Source organism: Lissotriton vulgaris, chromosome 10, assembly GCF_964263255.1.
Source record: "Lissotriton vulgaris chromosome 10, aLisVul1.2, whole genome shotgun sequence".
Taxonomy (NCBI): domain Eukaryota; kingdom Metazoa; phylum Chordata; class Amphibia; order Caudata; family Salamandridae; genus Lissotriton; species Lissotriton vulgaris.
In genome coordinates this window covers 823,782,434-823,801,591 of record NC_141698.1, presented here as the reverse complement: position 1 = coordinate 823,801,591, position 19,158 = coordinate 823,782,434, and the positions used below count along the sequence as shown (strand labels likewise).

At 40.8% G+C, this 19,158-nt stretch overlaps 1 protein-coding gene across 1 annotated transcript in view; it reads right to left on the bottom strand.

The window, feature by feature from the left end:
* The window catches only part of CNTNAP2 (contactin associated protein 2), a 2,542,823-nt gene that overhangs the window by 117,380 nt on the left and 2,406,285 nt on the right, over positions 1-19,158 (bottom strand). The window contains exon 18 of the mRNA XM_086939829.1: positions 18,110-18,346. Within this exon, the coding sequence (XP_086795955.1) occupies positions 18,110-18,346 (237 nt within the window). The remainder of the gene's footprint in view (positions 1-18,109; positions 18,347-19,158) is intronic.

The following is a 19,158-nucleotide window of genomic DNA, read 5'->3' as shown; positions in this document are numbered from 1 at the left end:
GTGCAACCTCAGACAAGTGTTTCAGGCATTGCAGAAGGTGGGCATGACTATCAGTGGCATTCAGTATTAGTACTCCTTTACCCAAAACACCCCTGATGATAAATTCAAGGTCTAATTCAATCAGTCAAAAGTATACAGCCAGTAAGAATTTTAGATGATGCCATTGACTCTGCTTACACTTGAAAATTGCATTTTACTCTTAAAACCAAAATAAGTAGCCTCCTTGAATGTTAAGTGATCCATGAAGGAGAGTTAGAATGGCATTACATGGCAACAGAACTAATCTCTCTGTGGGGATTTCAAAAATCCTATAGGCAAAAGCTCAAAAGGTTAATCTTTGAATCAATAAAGTTGTAGAATATACTTACGCATAATGAAATGGAAATGAGAGTGCATACCTCTTTGAAATTCATAAAGAAATATCTAATAATTGGCAACTCAATGAAGCAATTCCTTTGTGTGGAATTTGATTCATACAAGTATTTATATGTGTATCCTGTTCTTCAATCCCTGGGCGAAAAGAAGGCATGCACCTTCAACTATGCTGATGATCTTCAATTGATCTTTGACATTGACAACTTACCCGGCTCCATCTCTAACTTCCAAACAACTATGCAATATATTAGTAACTGGATGAACGGCAATCACTTGAAGTTTAATCCAGAGAAAACAGAATTGTTCCTAATTGGAGGCTCCTCAACCTCCTGGAACTCTAACCTCTGCCCACCAGAGCTGGTAAATCCCCCTTCTGTCTAGATCTTTTGAAAGCCTTGGCATCACTATTGACAGCGATCTGTTGATGAATCTCAGATTAGGACAGTGGTTTCTACCTGCTTCTTTCAGCTCCGTAGGATCAGGAAAATTAGCAGATTTCTTACCACCGAAGCCCTGACCCAAGTAGTATTGGCCTTAGTCAGCTCTCACATTGACTCTGCCAATTCACTCTACTTTTGTATACCAGCATATCAATCCAAAAGACTGCAATTGGTGCAAAATCAGGCTGCTAGATTAATTTATCACCAACCGAGATGGCACCATGTCACTTCACTCATGAAAAAGTTACATTGACTCTGGGTTGTTGAACGCAGGGCATTCAAGTTGGGATGCATCATCTATAAAGCGCTCAATGGCAAATGCCCAGTGTTTGTATTTACTCGGGTACAGAGATTCTCCCCTACTCTGAATCTTAGGTCTTCCCACCTCAATTTCTTAGCTATTCCATCTTTAAAATCTAAGAAACGGGGGGGGGGGACTAAGATTCACGGTCCTAGCCCCTACATTTTGGAACTCTCTTCCTCCAGACATCAGATCGACAACATTGTATCCTCAATTTAGGAAACTCTTTTGCCAGGCATACAAATGAACCACTTAGCGGCAGTACTCCCTGGACCTTAGCGCTATGAAACCGTATGGTGTACGTGCGCTCTGTAAATACTTTTAACATAACATAATATTTATGCTTCTATATTAAACATAGAAATGCAATTTCTTTTACTTGCACTTCTACACAGCATGGATTCATTTTAAGTGTAAGGTAATATCCAAATGGTGGGCTGGGCCTTTCCAGGGTGGCTATGCATGTAGGTATGAACCACCCCCACACAATTGTGAGTTTTCTGGTAACAGCTAGCTTTTGAGCAAGAACATTTCCACTGTGTAAACAGTGACTGAATAACACAAGTTAAAGGCAGAAGAAGATATTTGTCTAGAGTGGAATAGGGAGAGATTATCCCCACAACTGGTGAGGGTGTAGTGGAAAGGCACATGCAAACATAGCTTTCCTGTTGAGAAATGGAAAACAAAGTTAGTATATGAAAAATGCCCTCGCCCAGCATGTATTCACCTATTACCCGTAAGCCTGCATGAAATATCTTGCATGCGGGTAAATTAAACCTCACAACTAATTACAGAACTACTTCTCTGAATGTATAAAAGTCACAGCTTCAAGTAGTATTCTTCAAGTTCTGTGTCACTTTACTCAAACCTAGGAATAAGTCCACCAAAGTACATTTTAAATTTCTTTTTAAAGTCTGAGACCTGCATAGTTCTACAAAACCTTCACTTACAGTGAGGAGCCAAGCAATACCACAAATCTGTGTGCCGCTACACAAAACTGAGGGCCACATGTATGAAAGTTTGAAATAGCAAGTTCCTAATTGCGATTTCTTGCAAATCACAATTAGGAAATTACTATTTCAAATGTATGAAACTCTTTTGCGTTTCAATTGCGATTCCTAATGGGTCGCAACCTGACCTACCTCATTAATATTAATTAAGTAGATCGCAATTTTCGTCCCCCTAGGAATCGCTAAAATCATGAGGATGGTAGCATGCTGGGGTCAGCAGACCACTATGTCCGTGATTGCTTTTAAATAAAGCAATCTATTTTTTTTGATACGCCCGGAAACAGGTGCATTTAAAAAACAAAAATGAAAAGTTTTCTTTTCATTTTTTTAGGAGTAGGCAGTGGTGCTTGCGACCACTGCCTGCTCCTAAAAAATGTTTTTACAAACATTCACAAAGGGAACAGGGTCTCTTGGGGACCCCTTCCCATTGGCAAATGGGTTGCTACCTACTTCAAATAGGTGGTAAATTGCAAATGTTTTGTGACCACATTCACGGTCACAAAACATTCATACATACTGTTCCTATTCTGTATTTGGAAGGAACGCCCTAAGCACGCCCCTTCCAAATACCAAATTCAAAATAATTTTGTGATTCAGCAACAGAGTACCAAATTACATTTAAGGGTTTGATACATGTAAAAAGCCTTTTTTGCATTCACAAACGGGTTGATTCTGCAAATCAGTCTGTTTGCAAATGCAAAATTGGTTGATACATGTGGCCCATAGTTCTTTGCTCTTTCACTTTGTTTTCAGATATGCACATGGTTGGTACAGCCAAGTCTATGAAAGCTGTCTTATCATTGAGAAATTCTGTCCAGCCTCCATCATTGAGAGCAATGTGGGTATTATACAATTTGATCTTCAAGCTGCACTAAGCATCTCCCATTTATGGACCTGCAAAAATGAAACAGGCAACCATGATGCATTTATCATAAATCTAAAGCTTCCAGACTTCTGAATGTGAAAATAAACTGAAGGCTATTGTCACACATCAGTGGCAACATTATCTTAAGTGGGAGAAATGTTTGTCTGACAGCGAGTCAAGATTTGGGGGGGTTGTTAGTGGAGTAAAGCACTGTGTTGATTTACTTATCTTTATAGAAGCCTGCAGGCGCAGCACAAAATTGCACAGCACCGCATAATCCCTTAGTAACTCTGTGCCTGATTAAGAGAACGGCAGTCCGAGGACCACCGTATTCACTGTGGAATTCTGACGGGAAACGTCCTTTACAACAAAACTTTTACAATGCAGTGCTATTACAACGCAGGTTTTACAACAAAAACCATTACAACGCATTGCGCTGGGGGGCGCTCTAGGATAGGGAATAGATTTAATTTGCTATCCAACACCTTCCCTAGTGTCCACGGGGACTGGAGTTGGAATAGTAAATTAAACTATTCACTATCCAGCACCCCAAAGCACTATGCGTTGTAAAGGTTTGCGTTGTAAAACTGGCGTTGTAACAGCATGCGTGGTAAAAGCATGCATTGTAACGTCATACATCCATTCTGACCGTCGCCTCTTTGGTCGTCTGACAGCCTGATTATGACAATGATAGTTAGACCAGAACAAGATTACTGCCACTGCCAGGATGCTGGTGGGGAAAGCAGTGGGGATGGAAGGCGGTGCCATTGCTGGCACCATCATCCCAATCACGACCTGCCATTCCGCTGACCTTTTGTAAAGTTTGTCATAAAGGCAGGCAAGGGCCCCCCAACAGGGCCCCTAGGCATTTTCCCCAATAAGACAAAGTGCGTGGGGGATCTCTTATTGCACTGTTGTGCATGCAGTGTATGCCATGCACAACATGGTGCATGGTACACAGTGCACCCAACATGCAAGTTACGCTGCAACAGCAGCGGCATATGCTTCATGCTCTCTTTGAATCAAAGCATGTTGCAGCCATGGCACAGCCGACACAACACTGCCAGCCCGGTTGTGTAATCATAATACAGAAGTCAGGAATCCTCCGACTTGGTGGCTTTCTCCCGACTGCTGTAACAGCGGTCAGGCGGTCAGACGGCCAAACTCATGATCAGGCCCTCTGTCTTATATTTTGTATTGTTTATAATGGGGCCCATCGTATTTTGCATCTGTCCATCATTCCTTCAAAAGGCATAATAAACATATATCGTTTGCTAATTTATCTTTATTGATTTTTAGTGTATGGCAATACGTTTTATAGTAAATATTAGTTTTTATAGTGGAATTTTAATTTCGATAGTCATATACTCTTCTTTTGAATAGTTATTTTTATAAAGTAGACTGTATGTGTAAAATTGGGAAATAATTCTTGTGGACTTCCTCTCACATCACAAGTGTCAAAAATATTTATGTCAATATGGTTTCCACAAATAGAAAAACAGTGTCCTCAATACTTTTAGGAGAAGAACATTTTGACTTCTGGGGTACTTTCTGCCTGTCTATGAAGGCTACAGTTTGAGATCATCCTGGCTTCTAAAAATTATAAACTATCCTAGCAGGCAGCCAGTGGCAGAGCAAGGCAAGGGCACAAGTTTTGGTGGCGGCAGCCTCCACCCCAGCTCTTTCTAATGGCCGCCACGGGCGGCACCACAGAAACATAGCACCAGTACCCCCCCTCGTTTGCTCTGCTCAATTGCTCTTTCACACGACCTCCACGGGTAGCAAAATAAGTACAATACACAAGGGCTAGCTACACCACTGCTGGCAGCATTGAGCTTTTCTCCTTGAGCATTCGGGCATATAACTAATGCTATGCAACCCTGATGGTGGCAAACTTTTTAGGTGCTAATTATATGCCAGAATATACTAAAGAGCAATTTTATGTATTTAATTTAATATTTATGCTTTCTATGTTTGTAATAGTTACTTTATGCTCACTCATAACTGCAACATTTATTTAAATTTTTTGGTGTAATAGTTTTACATATGTTATGCATTTGATTGGTTTCAAATAAAGCCTTAGAAAATAAACCTTCATATTTATTGTGTGTGCTCTATTTAGGAAAAGGAAAAGGGGAACATACCTAAATCGCTGGGTCTCTCACAAGTACTGTTGCATAACTGATATGTTCTAAACGTAAACTGTCACTCTCTTCTCGTGACATCAGTAAAGACCCGTGGAACACCATTTGCCAATCAATCAATAATTCAATCTATCACTCATTTATAGAGTGCTGCAAATCACCTGTGAGGGTCTTGAGGTGTTAGAGTTTATTTGCTGCTGCGTGCAGGCGATTAATCAAATAGCCAGGTCTTTAGCTCTCTTCAGAAATCCTAAATTGATGTGCAGCTCAGAGATGCAGGGGGGGGTTGTTCCAAGCCCTGGCCACAAGGTGCGAGAAGGAGTGTCCTCCACTGTTGCTCAATGTATCCATGGGGTGTCTGCAATGGAGAAGAAGGCTGAACATGTGAGTCTGGATGGTTGATGGAAGGTTAGGCGTCTGTTGATGTATGCAGGTCTTTTGTTGTACAGGGCCTTGTAGAAGTGAGTCAGCATCTTGAACTGGCTTCTTTTCTGGATCGGGAGCCAGTGTAGTTTCTTGAGATGGGGATGATGTGGGTTCTTCTTCTGCGGAGGTCTAGTATGAGTCTTACCGCTGAGTTCTGTATTGTTTGGAGTCTCTTCAGGAGGTGGGCAGTGATTCCTACATAGAATATATTTCCGTAGTGCAGTCTGCTGGTGATGAGGGCCTTCATGCCAGTCCTTCTAGTGTTGACTTGATCTAGTCTGCAACATTTATCATGCGTCTGTGGAAGATAGCTTTGATGGTGGCAGGCTCTTCAGACAAAGAGAGGATGAGCTGTGTGCTGCTGGCGTAGGAGATGATGTTGAATGCATGTGATCTGATGGTGTCAGCCAGGGGAGTCATGTAGGTGTCGAAGAGTGTAGGGCTGAGGGACGAACCTTGCGGGCGTCCTCAGACAATCTTTTTGGGCTCTGAGGTGAATGATGAGGTATGAGGCGATCCATTTGAGGGCATTTACTATAATCCCAATGTGGTGGAGACTGTTGATCAGGATGTGGTGGGAGCCTGTGTCAATTGCAGAGGACAGGTCAGGGAGGAGGGCTACTACTGTTTCCCTGTGGTCCAAAAAGGCTCTGATGTCCTGTGCCTGCAATCAGGGCTGTCTCAGTGCCGTGGTTAGCTCATAATTCAGATTGGGGGGGGGCAGGAGGTTGTGATATTCCAGGTGTTGGGCGAGTAGTTGGTTGATTGCTTTCTCGAGGGCTTTTGGTGGGAAGGGGAGCAATGAGGTGGCTTGGTAGTTCTTTAAATTGTCAGAGTCCGCAGATGTTTTTTATAGGAGGTGCCTAACTTCAGGGTGCTTCCATTCCTCAGGGAAGGTGGCTATGGTGATGGAGGTGTTCAGTGCCTCCCAGTACTCATCCAATTGCTTTGCTTCTGAGATTGAAGACGTGGTGAGGTCATGGGTCTGTGGGTGCCCCAGAGTGTACAGAGCTCATAAAGGAGATGGTGTCTTGTGTGATGAGGAGTTCCCAGTGGCTGAATTGGTGTTTGGTAATTGTGGTCCAGGGTGTGACCTTGCTGATGTTGTCTATGATGGAGGGTTGGTGAACAAACATTTTGTAGATGGCCGAGATCTTGTCATGGACGAAGTCTGCTAGGTTGTCGCACAGTTCCTGGGAGTGTGTGATGTCGTTTTTGGCAGCTTCTAGATTGGTGAACACCTTCCCGATGGTGAAGAGTTCTTTGTTGCAGCTTGCACTGGCTTCAATGTGGTCTGCCAGACTGTTTTTCTTGGTTTCTTTTAGGAGGTGGTGGTACTGGTTGAGGGTGATTCTGTGGGCAGTGTGGTCTTCATTGTTTTGACTGATACGCCACTTCCTTTCAAGTTGTAGGCAGTTGCAGTTGGTGGAGTGCAGTTCGTTGAACTAGCTTTCCTCTGTGCTTTGTTTTATGGCCTTTGTCATCTTGGCAAGGGCGATGGCGTCAGCGCACTTGGTGATACCATGGGTGAAGTTCTTTGCTGCTTGTTTGGGGTTGTGGGAAATGTTTGCAAGGTGGGAGGGGAGAGTGTTGTTCCACTGGTCTTCGGATACCATCTTTCAGTTTCCACACTTAGATCTGAGGGGCTGGCACCAGTCAAGTTGTGCCATGCGATGATGAAAAGTACGCTGTGGTGGTCATGCCAGATGAGTGGTGTGGTACGAATGTATCAGACTCTGCCGCAAGGCAAGGCCACGAGTTTGATGGCGGCAGCCTCCAAAACCAGAAGATGGGGTCGAGCATATGTCCTGCAATGTGCGTGGGGACAGTGACAAGATGCTTTAGACTGATGTTGCTCATGCTTTCCAGGAGGTCGGTGGAGTTGGTGACGCTGAGGTTGTCGAAGGTAGAAGCTGAAGTCTGTCCATTTTCCTTCCTCAAACTGATAATTTGGTATACCTATGATTACCTCAGGGTCAACGAACATCTACTAGGTGTCAATCTAGTGGGTGTGGTCTGGATTGACACCTCCCACAACATAGCTAAGCCTTTGCCTGACCATGTGATGTGATGCAGCTGTGAGGGCAAATAATATTCCTCGGTGACCGAAGAAGAACGACGCCTATGATTTTAGAACTTTTTGTGGAGATCTTAGATGTATTAGAAGTAAAAGTAGGCTCAATGTTGTTACCTGGTTGGAGCAAATTGACTGGATTTGGCTAAATGTGGATGTAGGGAATGAGAAAAGGATACTTGTGAAGATGACTGTAAACATGGGAACACTACATTGTGACTAGATGTTTATTGCAATAACGCAGTGTATTGATTACACAATTATGGTTAACATTGACTTTTCTGAATTGTGAGTAGCCAAGATGTAATGATCTAGGTCGAAGTGACCAGATATTAAACGTATCTGTAATGATTGCTTTCCCAAAGGATGAGCAATATTTGACTAATGGCTAAACAAATAAAATTCCAGAGTCATGGAGAGTATTCTTCTTGATCGTGCCCATAAAAGAGATTCACCGATCTGTCACATTTCTGACAGAGAATTACTACTTGCCTAGTTAGATGTAATCTGTATTCTTTACACTAAAAATCTATTAGTACATTTAACAGACTTGTTGGACAGTAAGGGTACTTAACCTTGTTTTGGAATGGGTTGCTTTATTAAAATTAATGTATAGGTTTTTGGCACAGATGGAACGGACAGAAGTGGAGAAATTATCAAGATTGTTGAAGTGTTCATTTATAGATTTCTCCATGGCCTTTCATAAGATGAGCAGGCAATTCTATGGCAAGAACTATAAGGTAAACAGACTATTGAATGTTGAGAACAAAGGGACTGGGAATTTACATTGACTATTCTATGTGGTTACAATATTGCACATTGGGCCATCTGTCCAATTTCCAGTAGGAATAGCACAGGAGATGGGGTTAAACAAAGCTCTGCCCTACCCTAATCACTTCTCAGTCTCTATGTTGGTAACCTTCCTCAAGATGGTGATAAGGAGGACCCATCGTGCGGCGAAGCAAGATGGCCGCCACCTAGGGAGTCTCCGCCGCATCGAGCAGCGCTTGGCTGACAGGGACCTCTTCCGCGCCCCCTCACATTTCCCCGACGGTGGTTCCGGACGTCGTAACATATGGGGACTGCTCTCTTCAACTGACAGACCTCAGGGAGGTCTTTTTGTACCTTTTCTTGCTTCCGTTTTTCGCAGAGCTTTTGCGGCCGTCATTTTAGGTATTTCAACCTGTGCAATTACATCTTCTTCAGTGTGATGCTGTGGTGCCGCTTGTTTTCCTCTTTCGCCCCATTTTATGCTTCTTAATGCTTAATATTGGTACTTTTTGTGGGGCAGCATGGTTTTTTTTCACTTCTTTCTGTCCCCAGCTTTCATTTCTTTGGTTTACAATGCTGTAATTGAGGGAACTTATGTATATTAACATCGCACAGTCACTTCTTTTGCTTCTGCCTTCATGGTGCGTATTCTTGTACGCTTGCTCCTCTGAATAACCTTGTTTTTCCTCATAATTTTTGGGAATCTTCCCATTTTCTTGTGGAGCTTCATTGTCACCCTTTTATCAGACTCTGCTGCAGCATTGCTTTGCTTGTTCTACATTGACTGTTGCCATGGAACTCTCACAGAAATCCCAGGGCTCCTCAACTTGGAGGTCGTAAGGACACTAAGGCCAGCACTAGTAAACGCCTTAAACATGATACGCCATCTCCCTCCAAGTCGCCTCTTCCACTCACGTTGGAAGACATTATGGAAGAATTTCGCCTTCTCAAGCCCTTTATGTCTGATACTGCAGCTGCAACACAGCACATTGAGGACAAATTGACTGGCCTTGATTCCAGATTATCTGATGTAGAGCAGAGGGTCAGTGATGTCCAAGATGTGGTGACTACAGTCAAAACTCTTAAAAAAGAGGTCAGTCAGTTGAAAAAGACTTCGGAGGATTTGGAAAATCGAAATAGGCGCAATAATCTACGCTTTTATGGTATTCCAGAGAATTCTGAAGGTAATGACTTAATAACATTCTTGAAATCACAAATCCTTCCGCTTGTTGGTCTTCCTAAAACTATGGACTTCAACATCCAGAGGGCGCATAGGCTTGGGCCTCAGAATGCCTCTACTCCTTCCAAGCCACACTGCATCATTGCTTACTTTCTCCTCTATTCAGACCTCAAGGCTATTCTCAATGCAGCGAAACAACATAAACAACTTGTCTGGTCCGGTCACAGAATCTTCCTGAGCCAAGATGTCTCCAAATATACTGCCAGACGTCGGAAGGAATTCCTTGATCTGAGACCTGCACTTCGCTCAATGAATGCACGCTACGGACTGATTCATCCCTGTTTCTTCAAGGTTACATATAGAGAAAGAACTTTTAGCTTTGAAGATCCAGCAGACCTCCGCAAGTTTATTCATTCGCACAGTGGGGAACAGATGGAACTCAGCAAGCCATGATGACTTCTTGATATCTCCATAGTTTGTCGTAGTTGCTGTTGGTTCTTATGCCTTCTGACATTGTTTATTGTTCATTGTATGCTGTTTTCCTGTTACTTTTTATGATTCTCCTCACCATTCCTTTGTGTTTTTCAGGTACTTTTTCTTAGTCCTGCTGCTGGCCTCCCCTTCATTGTTGCCCTCCTATGAGTCCTATGTGTGCTGTATTTCCTCACGGTCCTGTTCCTTCCTGTTGTATGGTAAGCCCCTTGTACCCCTCTTTGTACGCATTCTCCTTTTTGTTTCTTTATATATACCATGGTAATTACTTAATCACCCTATTTCTCTTAATTTCCATCATGTACTTCTTCTTCACTCCGTCCCATTTTATCACTTTCCTTTCTCGGTGTCCTACTCCTGTGTGGTTGTCTTGCCTTTTGTCGCCCCCCCTCCCTCTCTAATGCCTCTCCCTTTGCATTGCTCCTTGACTCGTGTCTGCGGACTATTGGACATCTTCTTCTCAATATTCTTTCTGGTGGAGTTCTATCCTCCTCTACCTTTCTCTCTCTCTCTCCTTAGTTTCTTGTCTCTATCTCTTTTCTCTTTCTCTTCAGGACTCCTTCTACTTTTTTGTTCCTTCCGCTTATCATATTTTGGTTCATCTCATAATTCTGGGTTCTTTTTCCCTCTTTATCTCCTTTTCACCCTCAATATGACTATCTTTTCTCCTTGCATTTATGCCTTTTTTTTATCATTCTTACCGTTCATCTTTCTCTTTCAATTTTTATCTCATCTATTTGACTTTATTCACTTTTTCTTTTCCTTTTAAAAATGTTTCCTCTTCTAATCCTCTATCTTTTTCTACTCCTCTCCTATGAAAGGTTTAATCATTATAACGTGGAAAGTTAAGGGATTGCGTAATCCCATTAAAAGACATCGAGTGCTTTCGCACCTTGCTAGATTGAACTGTCAAATTGCTATGTTGCAGGAATCTCATCTCACAACCCAAGACATGTCCATGTTACGCAGGTATTGGATTGGCGAGATTTTCTGTTCATCTGCTGTTAATGATAAGAACGGTGCGATCATTTTATTTCATAAATCTTTAAACGTTGTTCTGCAAAATGAATTCTCTGATAATAATGGTAGACGATTATATTTAGATGTTATGGCTAATAACCACCCTTTCTCTTCATGTAATGTTTATGGTCCCAATGGTGTTGATTTATCCTTCTGGAGTGACTTTTCCATCCTCCTCTCTTCTCACTCTGCTGAGCATGTAATCCTTGGTGGAGACTGTAACCAATTAATGGACCCTTTCCTTGCCTGTAAATCTCAGACTAGAAATGTCCCTAATAGAATGCAGAAAGGTTTTTCCAAGACTATTACCAATAGAGGACTCATAGACGCATGGCGTACTTCTCACCCTGATACTCTTGAATTTTCCTTTTTTTCCCCTGTACATAAATCGCACTAACGTATGGATTACTTCTTCCTCACACAGCCCGCTTTTCAATTTGTGAATAAAATTGACATAGGTTCTATCCTCATTTCTGATCATGCCCCTGTTATTTTAGACATAGATTATCCTTCTCCTTCCTCTGTTTCCAAGAGATGGCGCTTCAATAACTCTCTTCTTTTAGATTCTCAATTCTCTGAACAATTCCTCGCTTTTGCTCAGGAATTTTTTCAACTTAATCTATCCTCCGTTTCTCAATTTCATGTTCTTTGGGACGCCTTTAAAGCCTCTGCTAAAAGCTTTATTATAAACTACGTTTCTCGAAAGAAAAAGAAAGCTCTTTCTCATTCTTTATCTCTTCTTGAACAAATTAAAGCTCGTGAGCATAAGTATTTCACCTCTTCTTCTCCTGATACTTTACCTCTTCCTATTCGCACCAAGATGCAATATAATAACCTTACCTGGGACTCGGATAGTACTACTCTTCTTAAGTTTAATGCTAAGATGTACGGTGGTCGTAACAAAGCTGGTAGCTCTCTAGCGAATTACCTGAAGATTAAAAAACAAAAGTCCAATATTGCAGCTATTAAAGATGTTTCAGGTACTTTACACTTCTCTGAATTTTCCATACTTGATTGCTTTTCTAAATACTACTCCTCTTTATATACACCGGAGACTTCTCCTTCTGCTGACCTTCTTGACTCCTTTTTTCATAAAATTCCTAAGTCTTCTGACAATGCTCCTGACCTCTCATCCTTGGACTCACCCATCACTGCTGCGGAGCTTGTTGAAGCGCTGTCCCTTTTGCCTAAAGATAAAACACCAGGTCCGGATGGTTTCACTGTTCGTTTCTTCCTACACTTTAAAACTCTTCTGATCCCTCATTTATTGTCTCTGTTGGATTCCTTTTTATCTGCAGGTAAGTCCCTGGGCTCCTTCACGCAGGCCATGCTTTGCCTCATCCCAAAAAAGGACAAAGACCCTACCCTGTGCAAGAATGATAGACCAATCTCCCTTATTAATACTGATTGTAAAATCTATGCTAAGCTTCTAGCTCTCCGTATTAATAAGGTTATACCCGATTTAGTTAACATATACCAATCTGGTTTTGTGAAGGGCCGCTCAATTACTGATAACTCACGTACCCTGCTTAATATCATACATCTAGCCTCAAAATCTGACTCTCCTCTTGCAGCAGTTACCTTAGATGCTGAAAAAGCTTTTGATAGGGTTAGTTGGGACTTTATTTTGGGCTCTTTGAGATGGCATGGCTTTAGCCCCACTATTATTAATTTTATTAAACTTCTATATTCTGCTCCGACCACTTCAATTTGGGTCAACGGCTGTCAGTCTGGTTATTTCCCTCTCCTTCGTGGTACTAGACAGGGTTGCCCCCTTTCTCCCCTTCTTTTCATTCTTGCCCTTGGACCTTTCCTTGAAACCATTAGACGCTCCAAACAATATACCGGTTTTCACTTTCAAAATGTTGATATTAAATTCACGGCCTAGGCTGATGACATCCTTCTCTTCATCTCCATCCCATCCGTCTCCTTACCAGAATTCTTTTATTTATTAAGTAGTTATTCTGCTGTTTCTGGCTATAAGTTAAATGTTGATAAATCTGAAATTTTACTCCTCAACAAATTCCGTCTTTCCTTTATGTTTTCTGATTCCCGCTTTGAATGGTCCTCTTCCCATATTAAATGCCTTGGTGTTCTTTATTGTAATAATCTCAAGGATCTAGTTAAGATTAATCTTGCTGAAATTTGTAAAAAAAACATCAGCCCTCATTGATAGTTGGTCTCCTCTTTTTCTTTCATGGTGTCGTAGATTGGCCACAATTAAAATGATGCTTCTCCCTATTATTAATTTCTATCTCTCTATGCTTCCCATTTCTCTTCCTAACACTTTCTTTCATACCATTAGTACTATCCTTTTAAGTTTTTGTGGAATAATCGCAAATCCAGATTGTCATTAGCTAGACTCCAACTCCCTAAAGATTCTGGGGGAGTTAATTTTCCTATTCTTAAAAGATATCACTCAGCCTTCACTTTGAAACAAATCTGGACTTTCCTTTTTGATTCTACCTCCTCTTCTTGTACTGCATGGAGTTCTTTAGAACAGGCCCAATACTCTCGCTTTTCCCTTCTCTCTGCCATTTTGATTACTTTGCCTCCAAAACGTTTCTCTTTCCCCACTTTTGCTCATTCTAAGGCATTAGCTCTTTCTTCATTTCGCGCTCATCCCTCTTTTAACTCTAGCTCCACTAACATTCCTCTCTGGTATAATAAACATTTTAAGATTAATAATCGCGCCCTGTTTTGGAAAGAGTGGATTGATAAAGGTATCTTAACCCCTCAACACTTGATGAAAGATGGTGCTTTTATGCCTTTCTCTGCTCTTCAATCTCTTTATCACATTTCCTCACATTATGCTTCTCATTATACTGCACTCACTGATGTCCTCACTTGTTATTATACTCCTGCGCATTCCAATTCCACCACCTCTTTTGACCAGTTACCTCACCCCCCAACACTATTGATTTTTCCTCTCAATTTAAGGCAGCTACTATATATAAATTGTTATCTCATCCTCAGGTCACAAGAGTTGAATCTCTCTTAGAATGGGAAAAAGATTTAAGCCTTGATCTTCCTATACACACTTGGGAATTGCTTTGGTCCAGGATTTATACTACCTCCCGTTCTGCTAGTACAACGCAATCCCTATACCATTTTTATAATAGACTTTTTTTGACCCCTTGTGACCTTCATCGTTTCCATTTGGCAGACTCCCCTAAATGTTGGTCATGTCCTTGTGATAAGGCAGACTTATTGCACATGTTTTTCCATTGTCCTTTGACCAACACCTTTTGGACCACTATTTGGAGAACTTAATGATATCCTCCAATTAGATCTTCCCTTTCATTTTCATCATGTGTTCTTGGTCAGTCTCTCTCCAGTTTTTGCCAACCTTAAAGAGGTAGCCCCTTTTATTAACCTCTTTTTAGCAATTTCTTTTCAGAGTATAACTGTTAATTGGAAGGATACTTCTAAAATTTCTTACCATGCTTGGTGGAACTTATTATGTCACCATCATAAAATGGACAGAGCTTATGCAAACTCCACCGCCTTGTTAATCAAGAGAGATTTATTATGGTTACCCCTAACTACCTTTTTGTCTAGGAAGTTAACTTGACTTATGTTGATTATATCTCTTAATTGTTACATATTTCTTACTGCAATTTGATTACTGATGTTTTATCTTTTCTACTTCTTTTCTTCTTTCGCTCTTTTCTCCCTTTCTCTTCTTTCTCTTTTTACGTTTCTTCTTCTTTTTCCTCTGTTCAAAATTTTCCAAAATGCTCCTGCTGCTAAGTACAGTTTTTATTTATAGGATATTGTATCTCTTTGCCTTTGCTATGCATTCCAAGTTGTTATTTTTTCCAATTTCCTGCTAATATTTTGTAATGCTGTTTTACATTGTTCTTATCCTTTCAATAAAGCATTATAAACTCAATAAAGATGGTGATAAGCAGTTTACAGTACTTTTATACCCATGTGCGATATCAAAGGGAACAGGAATCCCAGGAAACATATATTAGGAGACAAGCTATCAACAATAAGTACTTCACAATTAAAGCTGTACTGGGAAAAGGAAATTAGAAATGTCAATGCAAACTAAGTAGTAATGGTCTAGATGCCTCCCAGAAGGGCAACAACCTGGGAATTGTCATTGCTGTCCGCCCCCAAGAGCATGAGTAGTCCTATAAGAATTCTCTTTTTCATACTCTAACACGCCTTTATGAATCGATCCTGAAATTTCTGACCTCCCATTTGTAAAATTACGAAGAGACCAGAGTCTTTTAAATGCATATGAATATTTCCTGAATACTCTCATTTTATTGCTGTTTTAGATGTTGGGGGCCGAATTCACAAAGGAATAGAAGATTCAACTGAGTACTATAAAAGTACTACTCCTCATACCCTAAAATGCTTTTTTGACTAGACCCCATCATAATAAAAGTCATGTTTTGTTTTGGGAAAGCAAATAGGAAATTTCAATGTAGACTTAGTAGTAATGCTCTAGGTGTGTTCCAGAAGTCTTACAGAGGGCTTCCATTTCAGCTTATGCTGCCTTGTGCTCCCATGAATAAATGTGCAGAATATAATTGTGAGAATGAAGGGGCCTTGAACATTAGTTTTAGAGCTACTCTTTTACTCCGGTGGTGGGAGTATGCAAAGTAAAGATGAAACCAGAGCTTCTCTATGCGGTGCGATTTGATTTCAAGTGCCAGTAACATGGCTGTAGGGTAATTTTGAGGAGATAAGATTATGAAAACTGCTGGCCCTCCAAAAGAATCACACCATCAACCTAATTAAAGTTGAACTGAGCCTCCCTGCAATACAATGGCTTTTCAAACATGTTTAATTCATTCACAGTACTCCAGTCACAGATGACAGGCTCTTTAGCGTGGCAAAGGAAGACTAATAACAGGGATTATTAGTGGACAAAGCAAATTGGCGTCATGATGGTTCAATGGAAAAACTGAAATTAATCAGTAGCTATTGCACTCTATTGAGGAACTTAAGATCCAAAGCTCTTAAACACAGAGAGCGTACAACAGTAGGGGCAGAGGATTTTTTTTTAGTGGTAAACAACAGGAGTTCGATCCTTAAAAATCATTTGGGAAAATCAGTGGGTAGGTACATTTAGTTCGGAATTTATAATGCTCTTTTATCAGCAAGTCCATATTTGGACTTAGGAGGGGGTGGGGCGAATGATTGGGCAAACTATGCCACAAGCTGTTTCAGGTCCACAATTTGAGATCAGTGAGAGGACGGTGTATCACTCCTTGTCTCAGTTTGGAGGACAGCTGAACACCAGCTACAAAACCCACCAAAATGTAATCACTAACATACCAATGTAATATAGATGCAATGCGATTTAAAGTCACTCTACTAAATACCCAAAGAGTTTCTTGAATACATTGAAAGATGAAGGGCTGAGAAACTGCTTAAATGGAGTGAATACTTGTACAAATGTTATGCTTTTACTTGACATATCAGGAGGAATGCAGGACGATCACTGAGCTGAATCTTAATTAAGTGGTTTTGACTATGCATGGCTATTTTCTTACTCACGAAAAGTATGTGAACTTTATGGAAATGTAAGTGGCTTTAATTTTTGTGAAACCAAATGTAACTCTTCTTTAAAATAAATAAAGCATTTTAGACCAATGCCACCCCTGTACAAAATCCTGGAAATAATTGGAAATGCCCATTTATGTTGATTTCCAACCAAGTGAGAAAACTAAACTGAGTTGTCTTATGTTAAAAAGAATTTATAAATCCAACGTAAACACAAGATTTATTTCCCATCACAATTACCGACAGGGACGGAAATGAATGCCACAAACGGATCATATTTAAAGTACCTGTGGCAAGATGTACAAAAATGTCACTGTGCGATTCCCTAGTTGGGAATTTTCGCAATTGACAATTAGGAAATTGCAAGCACCCATGTACAAATGTGTCTTTGACAAATTTTACGATTCCCAGTGGGTTGCAAATAGACCTTCTTCATTAATATTCACAAGGGAGGTCTGGCTTTGCTACCTATTGGGAATAGCCTGCACTAACAAGGAATGTTGGCCTACTCGGGTCAGCAGATTACCATGTCTGTGACTGCTTTTTAAATAAAGCAATGTATGTTTGTAATGCAGCCCGTTTTCCTTAAAGGAAAAGTGGATGCATCTCAAAAATAAAAATTAAAAACTACCATTTCATTTTTTGAGAGTAGGGAGTGGTCCTTGGGACCAATGACTGCTCCTATAAAAGTATGTTGCCCACATTCACAAAGGGGAAGGGGTCCCTTGGGGACCCCTTCTTGTTTTTGAATGAGTTTCAACCAACTTGTATTTGGTGGTAACTGCAAATGTGATATGACCGCATTCCTAGGTGCAAAACATTCCTAAATGCCAGTGTGACTCGCTACTAGGCAAGGATGCCCTTAACACGTCCCTTCCTAATAGTGACATACGAATGCTATTTTGTGAGTCGGTCATAGGTTACCGACTCGCTTCATACATCTGACCCCTGGTTCTCTGATTTTTGTGGGGTTATAATACAAACCTTTTTTAGTCGTCCATTTTAGAATGGCAGGCAGTTCTGAAGTTTTCCCAAAAAAGCAGTTTTGGAAAATAGGCAACTAATTCGCCTGGCATTCTTTTCCAGGTTGTAATGAATTTTCATACCATTCACAAAGGTGTAGGGACCGGCACAATCATTTAACTCAACCCCGCAGAAACAAATAAGTATTGAACACAGTTAATGAGTTGGAAAAATTGCACTTGCGAGTGGTCTGAAAGGCAGCAAAAGGTGGTCACGAGTGATGAAAATCTATTTCTCTGCATCATGCTTCATCAGAGCACACATTGAAACTAATAACGCCTGGTCCAATGAGAAGACCAGCCTATCTCCTACACATCAATTAGACTCCAGTGCACTGACCTGAAATACAGCTGCTTGGAATGCTCATTCACTTTCATTTTTAAAAGCATCTCTCCCATTATTTGAAGAGACAGCAGGAGAAAGTTAAAAAGACAACATAGATAAGTATAAATTCATTATTACCTTTTGTGCAGAAGGGACCATCATATGCTGTCTTGGAGCAGTCACAGGAGTAACCATTGTACTTTTCCACACACGAGCCTCCATTCCGACAGTACATTCCAAAACTTGTGCAATGGCCAGAACAGCCAGCTTTCACTCCTGGTGTGACCATGGCTCTTACTTCCAAGTCCAGAGTGGCACCATTCATCCTCAAAGAGCGAATACAGCCGAGAAATCCCCTCTGACCTCCAGCAGCACCTTTACAGTAAGACATTAAGATATTGATTTTCTAGATACAATTACATTCTTTTTTTTTTTATATAGAAAGATAAGCACATTTCATCAAATGAACTTTAATAGGTGGAGAATACCCAAAACATTGGTCCTCCTCCCATGCCCTTAAAAATTGAAACTGCAGGCTGTGCATTTAAAAGTGTATCTATTGTTTTTGAAGAAAATAAGTATTATTTTTCAAACTATCTCTTTTGTTATAGATAATAAAATACGACTGTCTTCATAATCTTAAGCTTCTCTTCCTGTCACAAATGTCACAAAATTCCCTGTATAGTTTCCACGTTAATTGATTGCGTGAGATTAGGCGTCGAAAAGACTGGGGGCTAGATGTAGGACCATCAGGGTCTGCAACTCGCAAATTGTGATTTTTAGCGACTCACAATTTGTGGGTCGCAAAATATGATGTAGAACATTGTCTGAGACACTGTTTGTGGTGCCTAAATGTGTCGCAAGGGACCTGTCTCATTAATATTTATGCACCAGATCGCAATTTGTGAACCATTGGGACTGGACAGGAATGACTGGACTGGTCGCCTGCTGCAGTGAGTAGACCACCATGTCTGTGACTGCTTTTTAAATACCCCAAAACCGGTCCTGGGATGCTTGGTTCCGGGTTTTTTTGTTGAAGGTTAAAGGAAAATTGGGTACATTTAAAAAATAAAAAATAAATGTTTTCATTTTTTTATTTCCTATGGGCAGTGATCCGTGGGGCCACTGCCTGCTCCGAAAAAATGTTGGAGCTCCCATTCACAAATGGTAAGAGATCCCACATTCAT